Source organism: Mirounga leonina, unplaced genomic scaffold (assembly GCF_011800145.1).
Source record: "Mirounga leonina isolate KUSES-001 unplaced genomic scaffold, KU_Mleo_1.0 Mir_154, whole genome shotgun sequence".
Lineage (NCBI taxonomy): Eukaryota > Metazoa > Chordata > Mammalia > Carnivora > Phocidae > Mirounga > Mirounga leonina.
The window spans coordinates 124,585-137,431 of record NW_023270389.1 but is presented as its reverse complement, the minus strand read 5'-3'; the positions used below and the strand labels follow the sequence as shown (position 1 = coordinate 137,431).

At 50.8% G+C, this 12,847-nt stretch overlaps 2 protein-coding genes across 4 annotated transcripts; both read left to right on the top strand.

Annotated features, from left to right (window-relative positions):
- The first annotated feature begins 13 nt into the window (after positions 1 to 13).
- Positions 14 to 10,840, top strand: S100A13 (S100 calcium binding protein A13). 2 transcript variants are annotated; one of them, XM_035009613.1, is made up of 4 exons: positions 14 to 147; positions 869 to 1,028; positions 7,747 to 7,886; positions 10,412 to 10,840. In XM_035009613.1, exons 2-4 carry the CDS (start codon positions 876 to 878, stop codon positions 10,647 to 10,649), a joined length of 531 nt encoding a protein of 176 aa, XP_034865504.1. In that variant the 5' UTR covers positions 14 to 147; positions 869 to 875; the 3' UTR covers positions 10,650 to 10,840. The 2 variants fall into 2 exon arrangements, with proteins under 2 accessions (XP_034865504.1, XP_034865505.1); XM_035009614.1 differs by lacking the exon at positions 10,412 to 10,840 and having other exon boundaries at positions 7,747 to 7,991.
- Positions 8,202 to 12,520, top strand: S100A14 (S100 calcium binding protein A14). Of its 2 annotated transcripts, none has more exons than XM_035009615.1 (4): positions 8,202 to 9,937; positions 10,860 to 10,968; positions 11,392 to 11,538; positions 11,752 to 12,520. In XM_035009615.1, the coding sequence occupies exons 2-4, from the start codon at positions 10,939 to 10,941 to the stop codon at positions 11,887 to 11,889; spliced, it is 315 nt and encodes a 104-aa protein (XP_034865506.1). In that variant the 5' UTR covers positions 8,202 to 9,937; positions 10,860 to 10,938; the 3' UTR covers positions 11,890 to 12,520. The 2 variants fall into 2 exon arrangements, with proteins under 2 accessions (XP_034865506.1, XP_034865507.1); XM_035009616.1 differs by lacking the exon at positions 8,202 to 9,937 and adding an exon at positions 10,451 to 10,472.
- The last annotated feature ends 327 nt before the right edge of the window (positions 12,521 to 12,847 follow it).

Genomic DNA, 12,847 nt, shown 5'->3' with positions numbered 1-12,847 from the left:
GATGCTGGGGGGCGGGAGGCGGGCGAGAGGCGGGCCTGGGCGGTCTCCTCCCTCCGGCATCAAGGCAGAAGCTGGACACCTCGGGGCTGGGCTGGGGCTCCGCTGCCTCCTGCCCTCCGGCTCCTGCGCCCACTTCCCCCTGCCGCGGTGAGTCCCGTGCCCCCACCCTGGGGCCGGGCGCCTTCCCGCCCCTCGCCCCCACCACCCCCGCCCCGGGGCTCCCGGGCGTCTCCCCGAGCCAGCTCGGACTGGGGTTCGGGAGGCTTTGGGGGGCCGGCCGCTGTCCTCGTGGAGGGGAGTGGCGGGAAGGGGCTGGAGGAGTGGGCTGGGCCCTGTGCCCGCTGCCCCTGCGGGGCGGGGTCCCTGCGGCCTGATCGCAGGCTGACCGCAGCCGGCGGTTTGCCTGACCCCGGGCTTGTCTGCTGGGAAGAGCGGGCGGGAGCGTGTGGGCGGGCGGAGTCCCTGCACAAACAAGCTTTGGAGACAAGCAGCCTCGTGACCCCTTGGGACGGGTGGGCCTCCAAGAAAGGGCCCTTGGGACTGAAGGCCACAGAGGGGCCGTTCCAAAGTGCCTCCTCTCAGAGGGGTCTCCAGACCGAAGGGCCACCACCGAGGGGTCCCTAAGGCACTGACACTTGGAAAGGACCAGCAGGCTCAGACCTAGAGAGGATGGTGTTTCTGGAAGCAAACACCCCTTCCCCCACCTACGCTGAGCAGTTGTTTCCTGGTCCCTGCCCCAGGCTCCATCCCTGTCCCCTCTCTGCTGGCCCATAATGCTTCTTCCAGGCAGGGGCCTGAGGTGGCAATGCCAGGGCAGGGCACTCTGGTCTATTCTAACTCTCCCCTTCTCTCCCTCCCCGTCCTACAGAGTCCTGATGGCAGCAGAGCCACTGACTGAGCTGGAGGCGGCCATTGAGACAGTGGTCAGCACCTTCTTCACCTTTGCAGGGCAGGGGGGCCGGAAGGGTAGCCTCAGCATCGATGAGTTTAGGGAACTGGCCGCTCAGCAGTTGCCTCACTTGCTCAAGGTAAGTGGGGGTCTCTGGGCCTGAGATTTTGGAAGACAGTGGCTGCGGGACACTGTGGATGTGAGGTGATGTTTCCGGGCACAATAATGTGACCCCAGGTGTGTGGTGGACAAGGGTGTGGGTGACTGTGTGTGTAGCTTGGCCACACTGTGTTGTTGAGAGTGCAAGTGTGTTACTGGACTTTGTACTCCCCTCAGACAGAGCTGTTGGGTCTTGTGTCTGCTCTCTGGTCTTACCTCTCCACTACAGGAGTGGGCCCAAAGGTGGCTTCCAGGAGAGTCGTAGACCATCAGTGCTAGAAGGAGGGTGAGAGAAAACACAGACCAAACTGCTCACCTCACATGTATAGAAACTGAGGCCCAGCTGTAGAAAGGGGTTTGTCAAAAAGAAAATCATAGCCCAGTTCTTGGGGTGACAGAACCTCAGGGTAGGAGGGACCTGTAAGTAATCTTTGACTACTTCTCACCCCCTCTGGGAATCCCCTCAATAACGTACCGGATAAGGTCATTCCTTCTCTCCTACTCGCTGGACAGAGTAGGAGTTTAGATTTCATCCACTCCGAGTTGCCTAATCATAGCAGGCTGTTAAGTTTCTTTTATACCCTTTCTGAGAATTCACAGGCACGTGAAAGTGTGTGGATATGGATTTAAAAATAAACAAACAAACAACAAACACATCTTGGAAACTCAGTCTATCATATGCAAAATCCCGTACATCCCTAGACTTCTCAGACTTTTCCCTTCCTCTTCTCTCAGGAGACTTGAGACTCCACCTGAGGTTCAACATTCCCTGTAGCCTTGCCACATAGTGACTGGTTTTTCCTCCAAATCCAACTCCCTCCGGGCCTGGAAATGCAAGAAGTGACCTCTTAGCTTTTTGTCACTGCTTCCAGATCTTAGTTTCTTCTTCTTCCTACTATGCAAAGCTCCTTGGAATCTGCGCCCTTCAGCTTCTGCCTTACTGTTTCTCATCACTGCTTTTGTCGGGGTCCTCAGTCTGCACACAGAAAATTCATCCAACACCTGGGCCTTTCAACTTCTTCAACTCCTTGCTTCCAAAGATTCTGTCCTGCTTCTGATCAGTCTACTCCTTTGTTCTTGCTTCAGATCTTGTCATTAGCAAAATAATGTACCACCTCCAGAATCTCAATTTCAAGCCTCCTTTTCCCTGGGTACCACCTCCTGCCATTCCAGTTCTGTTCCTCCCACTCTAGCATTTCCTCGACTCCATGGGGACCGTCATTCTCCTGACCCTGTCGTATTTTCTTTCCCATGTCAGCCCCTTGTGTCAGTTCTCTTCTCACTCAGCTGGGTTCTAAGGCTCAGCAACACAATCAGTCCCTCAGCTCCCTTGGTTCTGTTTCTCCCTGTGCTTGTTGACGGAATCTCAACTCAGGTTAAGTCCAGTATTTCACCTCCATTAACTTGAGGGCTAAATCTACCATTCTTTCTCAGATCCAAAATACAGCAAAAATTTCCGTTCTCAAAGAAAAAACAACAACAACCCGATCAGTCGTCTATGAACCATTCTGCCTCTGCACTTGGGTAGCTGAATCTGGCTGCAGGAAAAGGTGCTTGACTTGTCCCACTTTATAATTTTTGTTATTATTATTTTTTCATTGAAGTATAGTTGATACACAGTGTTGACTTGTCTCTCTTTAATTCTGGAACCACAAACTCCAAGGGGGCCCTTGGCACGGCCTGCCAATTCTGCTCCATTTCTCAATTTGGTTCATTTACCACCTCTTTCAGATGACAGTGTCACAACTTTTCCTCTCCTCAAACCCCAGTCCCTCTTTCCACATTCTCCCTCTCACTGAGAATTTTCTAGAGAAAATTAAGAGCAATCAGGAAACTCCTGTGTACTGTCTCCCCAAATCTAAGCAGAGCAGCATTTACGGGGCCTGCCTGTTACCTGAAGCCTCTGTCTCTGCCCAAGGCAACCCTCCTCTGCTGCCCGACTCCATTCTTTCTCACCACTTAAAATCTGGACTCTTTCAGTTCCTCCTCCTCTCTCTGGCATCATCAGTTTTCCCTCTCCACTGGATTGTTCTGATTGGTTTCCCAATATTCTGTAATATCTCCCATCTTAAAAAAAGGAAAGCAAAACAAAACAAAACCCAAAACAGCCCTCTCTCTTGGCTCTGTAAGTCCCTCCTGCTATGTCTTATATCTCCGCTCCCCTTTATAGCAAAACTCAAACGCAGCAAAGTTACTTATACTTATTTGCTCTCCTGGTCCAAAATGCTTACTCCTTAGGTATTGGCTAGTCTTACTCTCACTGAACTCAGATTTCTGCTCAAATGGCAAATCCTCAGCATTGCCTTCCTTCACCTAAGAATGCAAAGATCACCTTCCTTGTCCTCTATTCCTTTACCTCCTTTATTTTCTTTCACAACACACCCATCACAACCTGACTTCCGTACACACTTACATGTTACCAAGAATGTAAGTCCTATGAAGGAAAGGAATATGCTCACTGTTTTATCTCCAACACTTAGAGCAGATATCAAGTGAGTGAAATTAAAAAAAAAAAAAATTTAAAAAAAGAGTAAGAATTGTTGAGTAAATGAATAAATGCATCTTAACTACTGTTCTACAAATACCTTTTTAAAAATGGAACCATGGGGCGCCTGGGTGGCTTAGTCGTTAAGCGTCTGCCTTTGGCTCAGGTCATGATCCCAGGGTCCTGGGATCTGCCTGCTAAGGGTTCCCTGCTCTGCGGGAAGCCTGCTTCTCCCTCTCCCCTGCCTGCCACTCCCCCTGCTTAAGTGCATGTGCGCATTCTCTCTCTCTCTGTCAAATAAATAAATAAAATCTTTAAAAAAGTGGATACTTTCCTGTTTTAAGAAAATGATGCACTATACATATGGTATATAGGTTAACACAAATTTATGTAGCTAAGTTTCTATTGATGGATATTTCTGATACCCATTTTCTTTCTTTTGCAAACATTCTTGTTTACATTTCTTTACATACTTGAGGAAACTATTTAGGGTAAATGTGTGGCAGTAGAAATATTAGGTCAAAAGCATGTTTGTTTTTCATTTTCATGGATATTGCCTCCCAAGCAAGGTTTCAAGGCCAACAGTGCATACAAATGCCTATTTCCCTGCGTCCTTGCCCAAATCGGGTCTTATCAGACTCGGTTTTTGCTAATCTAATATGTGAAACTGATCCCTTGCTCTGATTTACACTTCTTGAATTCTGATTGAAATGGAAAATTAAAAAGTTTTTTTGAGGGGCGCCCGGGTGGCTCAGTCGTTGAGCCTCTGCCTTCAGCTCAGGTCGTGATCCCGGGGTCCTGGGATCGAGCCCCGCATCGGGCTCCCTGCTCGGCGGGAAGCCTGCTTCTCCCTCTCCCACTCCCCCTGCTTGTGTTCCCTCTCTCACTGTGTCTCTCTCTGTCAAATAAATAAATAAAATCTTAAAAAAAAAAGTTTTTTTGATGGACATGGATAATCCTCTGTGAATTGCTTGCTTATTTCTTTTATTTAAGAGATTTTCTTTTTCATATTGATTTATTATAGCTCTTTATAGAATAAAGAAATATGCCTTTTGTCTATTGTATGTGTTGCAAACATTTTCTCCTAACTTGTCCTTTGTCCTTTGACTTTATTTTTGGTAGTTTTTGCCATACAGAATATAAAAAATTTTTCTGTAGTCAAATCTATCAAACTTCTAGTGAATGGCTTCTGTGTTTGTTTTTTTTTTTAATGTTTTATTTATTTATTCATGAGAGTCAGAGAGAGAGAGAGAGACAGAGGGAGAAGCAGGCTCCCCGCCTAGCAGGGAGCCCGAGGCAGGGCTCGATCCCAGGACCCTGGGATCATGACCTGAGCCAAAGGCAGATGCTTAACCATCTGAGCCACCCAGGCGCCCAATGGCTTCTGTGTTTTATGCCAAGTTTGGAAAGGTCTTTCTCAGTTTAATATATTAAAAAAAAAAACAATTTATTTTATTATTAAAATTTTCCTGCTGAAATACCACTTTTATTATTTATTCAATTGCCATATGTATTTTGGGTCTCTTTATTGGGTTTCATTAATCTTTATTATTTATTAACAATTTTGTTTGATTATTGTAGTTTTAATATGCCTTAATTACCTGTAGGGTTGGTTTTCTTTCATTATTCTTATTTTTCAGAATTTTGTGGTGGATCCCACAGTTTGTTTTTCAAGAAGAATTTTAGAAACATTTAATCATGTTAAAAAGAATCCTATAGAGGGACGCCTGGATGGCTCAGTCAGAAGAGTGTGTGACTCTTGAACTCAGGGTTGTGAGTTTGAGCCCCATGTTGGGTGTAGAGGTTACTAAAAAAGAGTAAAATAAAATAAAACTTAAAAAAAGGAATCCTGTAGATACTTAATTAGGATCATATAAAATTATATTTCAGGGAAAATTGACATCTTTACACTATTGAGTCTTTCAAAAAAAGGGTACATTTTTCTATTCATGTTTTCTCATATTCTTCAGTTCATTTTTCTTTACAAAAGCTTAATCGATTTCTTAATTTGTGACTAAGTGCTTTATTTCATTTGTTACTATTTAAAAAAAATATTTTATTTATTCATTTTACAGAGATAGAGAGAGAGAGAGCGAGAGAGAGCGCATGCGTGAACGCACAAGCAGGGCGAGTGGGAGAGGGAGAGGGAGAAGCAGGCTCTCTGCTGAGCAGGGAGCCCAGTGCGGGGCTCCATCCCAGGAGCCTTAGATCATGACCTGAGCCAAGGCACATGCTTACCTGACTGAGCCACCCAGGTGCCCCCATTTGTTACTCTTTTAAACAGGATCTTTCGTATACTTTCTGACTGGGGGGAAGAAATACAGAGTAGTGGATAAGAGCATTAAGCTTTGAGTCAGAAAATCTAGGTTCAAATGCGGATTCTAGCTTGTCTTCCCTGGTCACCCACTCCTTCTGAGCCTTAATTTCTTTTTTTTTTAATATTTTATTTTATTTATTTGATAGAGAGACAGCGAGAGAGAATACAAGCAGGGAGAGTGGGAGAGGGAGAAGCAGGCCTCCCACTGAGCAGGGAGCCCGATGTGGGGCTTGATCCCAGGACCTTGGGATCATGACCTGAGCCGAAGGCAGACGCCTAACGACTGAGCCACCCAGCTGCCCCTGAGCCTTAATTTCTTATCTGTGAAATAGACTTCTAATAATACCTTCCTTGTTGGATTGCATTTATTCAATCAATATTTATTGAGCACCTACTCTGTCCTGTCCTGACACTGTCCTAGGCTTTGGGTTACAGTGACGAACAGGCATCTGCTATGTGCCAGACATTCTCCCTGGCACTGGGATTACAATGGGGAACAAGGTGGACAAGGTCCCCGTCATTCCAGCAGATTATGAAGTTAGATGGAGTAAGGCATGTCCTGTGTTTAGCATAAGCCTTGGAACAGTCAGCACTATTAAGTGCTTACAGTTGTTGAAATGTTGGTCATTATCGCTCTTGGTTTTTCCTAGGTCTGCAATTATATAACTGCTGATATAATAAGAGGTGAATTTGCCTCTCCTTTCCTAATACTTATACCTTTTATTTCTTTCTCTTGATTAATTGTATGTCTTCCTCCCTCCCAATATAATGTTACACTGGGCATCTTTGCCTTCCACTGGCAGTTCTTATAGTGTTTTAAATTAAACATGATTGTGGGGGCACCTGGGGGTTCAATTGATTAAGTGTCTGCCTTCGGCTCGGGTCATGATCCCAGGGTCTTGGATTTGAGCCCTGTGTCGGGATCCCTGCTCAGCGGGCGTCTGCTTCTCCCTCTGCCTCTCCCCCCACTTGTGCTTGCTGTCTCTCTCTCCCAAATAAATATTAAAAAAAAAAAAAAAAAAAGGCATGATTGTGGCTTTTACAAAGGTCTTGCTTAGCTTTTCTATGAAGTAGCTTTAGCTTTGTGCCCTCTGTGGATTTGGCATGTCTGCTCTGCCTTCATGCAAATATTGATTCAAATATTGAGCATTAGGCTCTGCCTGCGGCACCTTTCTCTAGCTTGACATCAATCCATCGTTCAATAGGTTATGTTTTGGTTGTGATTGTTTATCTAGTAACAGATCCTTTGATCATGGGTCCAGTTTATATGTCCTTTGATTTCACAGTCCTGTCATGCGAGACTTTGTCAAGGACAAAATCAGATACCCCATTCTTTGCCATTCCTCTGATCAACCAGGCTAATAACCAAACTGGAAAAAATGAGACTACGTTGGGGTTATGCAAATGAGCAGCTTAGGGCCGTGAATTTCTCTAGCTTTCTGTGAAGGAGGAAGGTGGCCTGAGAGGGCTCTGAGGACCCAGAGTGGGCCCGTGCCTGCGTGGGCCCCCCGAGGTCCTGTGCTCTGAGGATGGCCAGAGTGGGTCCTTGAGCAAATCACAGGTGCAGTGCTGTGCCGGAGCTCACCAGCTGTGGGCGAGAGCCCACTGTGTGCATCTCTTCCCAGCTCTGTGTTCAGAGACACCGTGTTTGTGGTTCACAGTCAGCCGTGGGGGGAGTGTTTACACACTGGCAAACACTACGAGTCGGGCCCCCTGCCATTGCAGCCCAGCTGGTTTGGAGAGGTGGTTAACTGCCCGACCCCGTGGCAGCGCCGTCCGGGGGCTGCAGCCGGGCAGGTCCTATATGGAGAGAGTGGAGATGAGCAGTTTTGGCCTCTCTCCCTGTCTTGAGAACTCTCACTTCTAACCCCACCCTTTCCTTTGGTGTCTCCTCAGGATGTGGGCTCCTTAGATGAGAAGATGAAGAGCTTGGATGTGAATCAGGACTCCGAGCTCAAGTTCCACGAATACTGGAGACTGATAGGGGAGCTGGCCAAGGAGATCCGGAAGGAGAGGGCCCTGGAGATCCGGAAGAAGTAAAGCCCTGACCAGGATAGTGCTTGGCGGGGCCAGCCAGGCAGAACCCCACTCCCTCCAAAAAAAGCCTCTTCCTTGAAACATAAATGTTTCTTATTCCCACCCTACCCCTCTTTCTTCTCTTGAGAGTAAGCAGTGGATAAGTTCTGCCCTGAACCAAGAGTGGGTCCAAAAATTATGAGCTCTTGGGGCACCTGGGTGGCTCAGTTGGTTAAGTGTCTGCCTTTAGCTCAAGTCATGATCCCAGGGTCCTGGGATCGAGCCCTGTGTCAGTTCCCTGCTCTGCGGGGAGCCTGCTTCTCCCTCTCCCTCTGAAGCTCCCCCTGCTTGTGCTTTTTCTCTGTCAAATAAATAAATAAGTCTTAAAAAAAATTATGAGCTCTTTAAGGACCAGGAATGTTAGTCATCTTTGGATTCGACAGCATCTAGCACCAGGTCTTAGACGGGGTAGGTGCTCAATAAGTAAATGGTTGATGAATGAGTATATGAAAGGAAGGAACAGATCTCTGGGGCAGGTGTAGTGAGTCCTATTCTGCCAGGTGCCTCCGCAGCTCCCACTTTTCTTATTCCTGGGGTTTGTGTCATTGGATGGTAAGGATAGCAGTGAACTTGGGTTGAGGGCTTGCTGTGTACCAGGCACAGTACTAAACACTTTTCCTGTGTTAAGTTAGTTAATTCTCACAGCCCTTTGAGGTAGGTACTATTTTTTTCCACATTTTTATTTAAATTCTAGTTAGTTAACATATGGTGTGGTATTGACTTCAGTGATTCATCGCTTCCATGCACCACCCAGTGCTCATCACAACAGGTGCCCTCCTTACTGCCTGTCCCCCGTCTAGCCCATCCCCTGCCCACTGCCCTCCAGGGAGGTGCTATTTTTAGGTCCTATATTAGAGATGAGGAGACAGATTTTAGAGAGGCTGAGCTCACAAAGACAAGAATAGGTGGAACTGGGTTGATGTTCCATAGCCTCTGTGATGAACTAGGATCATCTCTGGATGGGCAGCTTGGGAACACTAGGCCCTCCTCTCCTTCCTCCCTGCATAGCAGGGGTGAGGCAGAAGAATGGACACAAGGATCTGGTATGAAGACTGTGGGATGGACAGTGGTGCCCTTCTCCCCATCCTTCTTGGCTTGAGGGGCGTATGGTTTGCATTGCTCGCCACCAGAGGGAGCAGAGGCAGGGCAGCCCAGTGGGTGAGGCCTTCCGTCGGCTGTCACTGCCAGGGTCTGGTGTCCATTACTCCAGAGGAACATTTAGGTTGAGACAACCTCCCTACCACACACCAAAAAGGGTCCTAGATTGAGACCTTCCATCTAAGTGCCCTCAGACTGGGAGACCCCAGAAGGACCCCCAGGCTGGGACTCTGAGGGGTTATTTGGCTGAAGACATTCCAGAGGGGATCTCACAGGGGGCTTCCCTGCAGCGAGAGACTCTAGGAGGGTCCCCCAGACTGAGACTCCTCAGTGGGATCCAAGTTTGAGGCACTCTTGGAGAAACCCTCAGATTGAGCCCCTCAGGGGGTCCCCAGATTGAGACCCTCTGAGGAACACAAGATGATGAGATAACTCTTGGGAGGGCATTTTCATGGAGACACTTCTAGAAGTACAGGGGAGCCCTAGAAGGAGACACAGGGACGGGCTGGGAGGGGCGTGGGAGACATGCTTCTGACCTCAGAGTTCAGGCTTTGGGCCCCACCCCATCCTTGCCTTGACCCACACTAACTCACCTGCCCTTCTCCCTTCCCCCTCCCCATCAGGTGAGGAGGTCCACTGGGGTCATTCCAGGCTTCCTGGGATGTCATCCTGGGCACTGGATTGGGGTGGGGGTGTTAGGGAAGGCATGGGTTTCTGAGGGAGGGAGAAGTAGGCAGCCCAACCTGTTTGGAGAGGTTGTTAACTGCCAGGTAACCCATCTGGGTCTCTCTCACTCATGTGCTTGCTGGCTGAGGGGAGCTGAAGGGGAGTCGGGACAACACTCAGTCGGGCCCCCTCTACCAGGCTGCCCTTCTGTGGCTCCTTCCCCACCTCTCAGCCATGGGGACTGCAGGTATGAGTGTCACCATCCAAATTGGCCCTGTTGGGAGGAGTATGAGTGCGTGTGTGTGATATGGCAAAGTACAGAGTGGTCCCTGGGGACCTCTCTCAATTCACATGTCCCTCATTCCCTCTGGACCACAAGCCCTGCCTCGATCAGCCTCTGATTCTCCTTCTCAAAGCCCCTCCACTTCCCTGCCCTACAATTCCTCCAGGATTTTCCTCCTGGGCTTCACCCTGCAGTGTTGCCAAGCCCCCACTCTTCCCTTCCCTTTCTCTTGCCTTGACTCTGCCTGCTGGTCTGGGGCCAGGGGCAATCCAGACCCAGCCCTCCATGGTCCCCTCCAGTGGCAGGGTGGGCGGGCTCTTGGAGCTCTGGCCAATGGAGGGTGGGGCCCACACAGCTGGCTCACAGCCCAGACCACAGTAATAGCAGGGGCGGCTTAGGGAGGAGGCCCAGCCCCCTGCCTTCCCTCCCTGCCCCCAGGTATAAGAGCCGAGCTCAGGTGAGCCAACTCCTAGCATCCTGTCCCAGCAGCTCCCAGCAGGTAAGGAGACACAGGGCTTTTCAACTAAATGGGCTGCCCCCTGTCCAGAGGGCAACACTTGGCTATTCTACCCTGGCCTGCCAGGAGAAGGGCTGGGGGCCAGGTCCTAGAGGCTGGAGTGTGTGTGTGTGCGCGCGCATAGCAGAGGTGAGTGGTGGGAAGAAGTGGGAGGATTGATCTAGGGTGAGGCCCAAGGGATTCCCTCTGGATGGGTGGGCCTGGGGGCTGTGACCTTAGCTCCTGCCTGGATCCTTCGCAGGGACCGGGCCTCGGGTGGAGCTGGCCCCGACCTCCTGAGTGAGGCACAGAATATCTGGGGTACAGCCAGAGGGGATAGTTGAGAAAGAAATGCTGAGCCCTCCCCTCCCCTCGGTCTCCCTCCTCTAGGCAGATCATGAGCCATCGGCTCCCCTGCGGCCAGCTGTAGGACAACACAACTCTCACCAGGATAAGCACACTGGGCGCCATGGGACAGTGTCGGTCAGCCAATGCTGAGGTGGGCCCATTCATGCCTGGCCTTTCTGTTCCCATGCTCCCCTCCTCCACCTTGAGGGTCTGCGTCCCTCTTGACTTCTGCTGCCTTGCCTTGGCCTTGCCTTGTACCCTAGACCTTGCCTGGAAGACCCAAACTCCTCCCTGGTGTCTACACAGGGTGATGTGTCCACACAAGGAGCCCTCCGGGGAAGAGGTGTCCATGCCTCGTGCTAGAACCCATCCTGCGTGGGGGCTGCCAGTGACAGGGAGGAAGCCTTGCTTGGCCTGTGGCTCATGGCAGAGGCCAGTGGGGGCAGGGGGCTAGATGCTGGGCTCTGGAGTGGGTGGGAGCGCCTGTGCCTTCCAGCTGTCTTCTGCCCCATTAGCCAGGGTGCTGTTAGGTGGGTGGGGCCTCCCTGATGCTGCTGATGTCCCCTGCCCTCAGGATGCGCAGGAATTCAGCGACGTGGAGAGGGCCATTGAGACCCTCATCAAGAACTTCCACCAGTACTCTGTGGAGGGTGGGAAGGAGACGCTGACCGCCTCCGAACTACAGGACCTGGTCACCCAGCAGCTGCCCCACCTCATTCAGGTACCGAGTGGGCCCCAGCCCAGGCAGCGCCCTGACTTCCCCAGCAGGGTCTCCAAGACCCCACCCACTGTGCCCCGGCCCCGGGCATTAGCAGCCCCGGACCTTCCCCTTGCCAGTGCCGGGCACAGGTTCTGCTTCCTGCCCCCGGGCAGGGCGGGGCAGGAAGGTTGGAGGTTCTGCCTTGCTGAGCTGTGGTGTCTTCCCTCCCTTCAGAGCAACTGTGGGCTGGAAGAGAAAATTGCCAGCTTGGGCAGCTGTACCGATTCTAAACTGGAGTTTGGGAGTTTCTGGGAGCTGATTGGAGAAGCAGCCAGGAGTGTGAAGCTGGAGAGCCCTGTCCGGGGCAGCTGAGAACCTTTTCCTGGAATTCTTGGGGGGGATGTTGGGATCTAGAAATAAAAGTCCTCTCCACCTGCACCACACGATTCCCCCGTCTGCACCTGCCTCACCTCTGCAAGGTTCAAGTCCTCAGTGACCCTTCCCAGGGCGCTCTGTGCACTTCATCCCTGGGAGCGCCATGGAGCTAACGGGTCCAGGAGTCCCCACCAGAGGGGGGCTCAGGGTGGGTGGGGGCCAGGGATAGGTGTGGTGAGCTGCTGGAGGGATAGGGATGGTGAGAGGGCCAAGTAATTCGGTTGGGGGGGTGGGAGGGCAGAGAGGAGGTGGGCTACCGGAAATGACTGGAAGAAGGGGGCTGGGAATGGGGCTGGGTATTTGTTACTAAAAAGGGTCTCTGAGAACCTGCCCTTCCTAATCTCTTCCCCAACCCACACAGTAGCTGTCTGTCCAGTGCTACACCTTCCTGCCTCCAGCTCTGCCCCAGCCTTGTCCCAGCACTCTGTCCCTGGCCCAGGGCAGGGGACGAGAAAGAGAGGTGGAGGAGGGTGTTACTTTGGGAGAGGACCAGCTGGGTGCTTGGGCATTTAAAGAATGACGGTTGTTTTGTATCATTTGATTAATAAAAAAATGGAAAAAGAAAAAATGTTGTCTTGACTGGACACCCACCCCCCACCTCGGTCCACGGGTGGTTTGGGGTGAATGGCAGAGTCCTTGGTGGCCCGGGACACGTGGGGCTGCGGTGGTTGCAGTGGGAGTGAGTGGGGACTCACTTTTCCCCATGGATTTGGCTTGAGGATGGGTCCCAGGCCCCAAGCTGGGAGACCTGGTTCTCTCTGAAGGAGAGGCTTCTCTTTGCCAAGGACCTGGTCCTCTGACAGGAGAGAGGCCATGTGTGCTCACCTGGGGAAGCGCTCGCTTATGGACCCCGGTGTGCTGGACCTTGGCTGACTGGCAGCAAGGGAAAGGCAGG